At 36.5% G+C, this 2,471-nt stretch overlaps 1 protein-coding gene across 1 annotated transcript; it reads left to right on the top strand.

Moving 5' to 3' along the window:
- Window positions 1-269: 269 nt before the first annotated feature.
- LOC135963049 (zinc finger protein 20) lies at window positions 270-1,724 on the top strand. Its single transcript, XM_065514827.1, has one exon. It carries the CDS (start codon window positions 273-275, stop codon window positions 1,722-1,724), a length of 1,452 nt encoding a protein of 483 aa, XP_065370899.1. The 5' UTR covers window positions 270-272.
- Window positions 1,725-2,471: the final 747 nt, after the last annotated feature.

The following is a 2,471-nucleotide window of genomic DNA, read 5'->3' as shown; positions in this document are numbered from 1 at the left end:
GGTCTGAAAATGTGTGAGTTAGAGGTACTAAAGTACTACAACCTACCGTAAAACAGTTTTTTTTTTAAATAACTCAACATATTGATGGTGTTTCAAAATCTTCGAAAACGGTTTTAGTATATCCTCATCTAGGCATACAACCCACATTAGATCGCTTTTCAAGTTCTGATAAAAAGTGACAGACAGAAACATAATACTTACTATATACGAAATGTGCATATATGTATTCTAAGTAGATACGCTATTTTCTTGATCTAATTGTAGATGCAAATATGGACCAAACCGTCAATGTTAAAACACCAAAGGAATATGGCAAATATTCTGGACGTAGTCCAACTGAAGATGGTAAAGTAATATTTTATGCTCCGCCTGCAGGTGGTTTAAACTCAAATCCTCAGCGCGCTAACAACAGCCACCACAAAACAGTTATAAAAACTGAAAGCACCTCCACAATACCAGCACAAGTCTATCGTGAACGAAGTATTGAAGAAACTGAAGCAGCACATGATCTACTATCGTTGTCACAGAGTTTGCCACCCTTAACACCGCCCTGTGTTGTAACAATAATGCATCAAGACTCGAATGGCACCTCTACATCTTCATCGTCCTCCTCACCATCCTCTCCGAATTGTACGCTGAATTCACATAAATCGCAAATGCAAGAAATATCAAGTTCTTCCAGACAACTGCAACTGCAACAACAACCAATACATTGTGCCGGTATTATACAACCCGATAATTTAAACGTTTATATTGATACAGACCAAAATCACAATCACAATGGTACTTCGAAAATTCGTTACATTAGTTCATATGACTCGCAACTGCAGCAGCATCAACTCAACCTCAGCAATCATCATCACACTCATCACCACCATCACAATCATCATAATGGCGTGAGTAATTCAAACAATTGTTCACCCTTGACACCGCCCAATTCCGATCATTCGTCGGATATTGATATTGATATGTCTTCCTCATCGGAATCCGGCCACTCAAATTCACATCCACACATGCAAATCTGGCATACGGAGTTCTCAGATGCTTCAGCTAAAAATGATTTAAAAATCTCCCTTAACATAGTGGATGGTCGCACGAAGGCCTGCAAGAAAAAAGGTGAGCCGACTGGTAAATCGGAAACGACTAAGAAACCAAAACGCGGCTGCTATAAGTGTTCGGAATGTGGAAAACAATATGCGACCTCCAGTAATCTATCACGTCACAAGCAAACACACAGATCTCTCGACTCACAATCGGCTAAGAAATGTAATACATGCGGTAAGGCCTACGTCTCCATGCCCGCTTTAGCCATGCATTTGTTGACGCACAAACTTTCGCACAGCTGCGACATATGCGGTAAACTGTTCTCAAGGCCTTGGCTCCTTCAAGGCCACTTGCGCTCTCATACAGGCGAGAAACCCTATGCTTGTGTTCATTGTGGCAAAGCCTTTGCTGATCGTTCCAATTTACGAGCTCACATGATGACACACTCGGTGGACAAGAATTTCGAATGTAAACGGTGTCACAAATCATTTGCCTTAAAATCGTATCTCAACAAACACTTAGAATCGGCCTGCATCAAAGAGTCCGGCCAGCTGATTGACGAAGATGGCGATGGCATGGAGGAGGGTGAAACCTATAACAGAATTCATGATAGTTTAAGTGGCAGTGTAGAGTCTATGGACTCGGGAGATGAAAATGATGAAGATATTATTGTAGCCTAAGATGATGATGTTAACACTATTGGTAAGTGAGTGAAATACTTAGATTAATGAAAACATCAGAATGTTTATTAAAAATAAAATTATACTAAAACCCTACAACAATTTCAATTAAAAAAAAAAAAAAAAAAACTTATTAGATGTAAAGTTGATTAGATTGTAAATGGGTCCGTAAAGTGAAAGAGAGTTGATTGTTGATTTATCCATAGAGAAAAGGACACAAATTAAAGTTTGCCATATTGTGGCTATTTATTTCAGCACTTTTAGTGCTAAATTTAGAATTAAAAACAGCAATAAAAAAGTAACAATAATTTAGTAATTTTTCAAAACAACATACAGAAATGGAAAACTATTTAGCATAATTTGTTCTATAGCTATAGAACAACTTGGCGTATTTTTCACGATTTGGTTATCATTTGTATAGAATAAATTAAATTCTAAAATACCAACATAGATAAAGTGACAGCGGCACCCAGGTACCCATGTACAAAATATGTGAATATTTAAATTTTTTTGCACTTATGTACAATGCATTTGTAGAAATCATAAATATGAAATGAAAGCTTAAAAATGCACATTACTCACATAAAGTTTAAGCTGAGGAGTGTAAAAATGTAATGATCAATTTGCTTGTACTAAACAATTTCCAATTGTAGTTCAGAATTTACAATTTTTTATCAGACATTTCTATTTGTATTGCTAATATTGTGTTAATAATTATACTAGAGAAAACATTATGTGCAACATTGG

Source organism: Calliphora vicina, unplaced genomic scaffold, assembly GCF_958450345.1.
Source record: "Calliphora vicina unplaced genomic scaffold, idCalVici1.1 scaffold_27, whole genome shotgun sequence".
Taxonomy (NCBI): domain Eukaryota; kingdom Metazoa; phylum Arthropoda; class Insecta; order Diptera; family Calliphoridae; genus Calliphora; species Calliphora vicina.
Note: the sequence above shows the minus strand (reverse complement) of the source record. Positions and strands in the feature narration are given on the sequence as shown.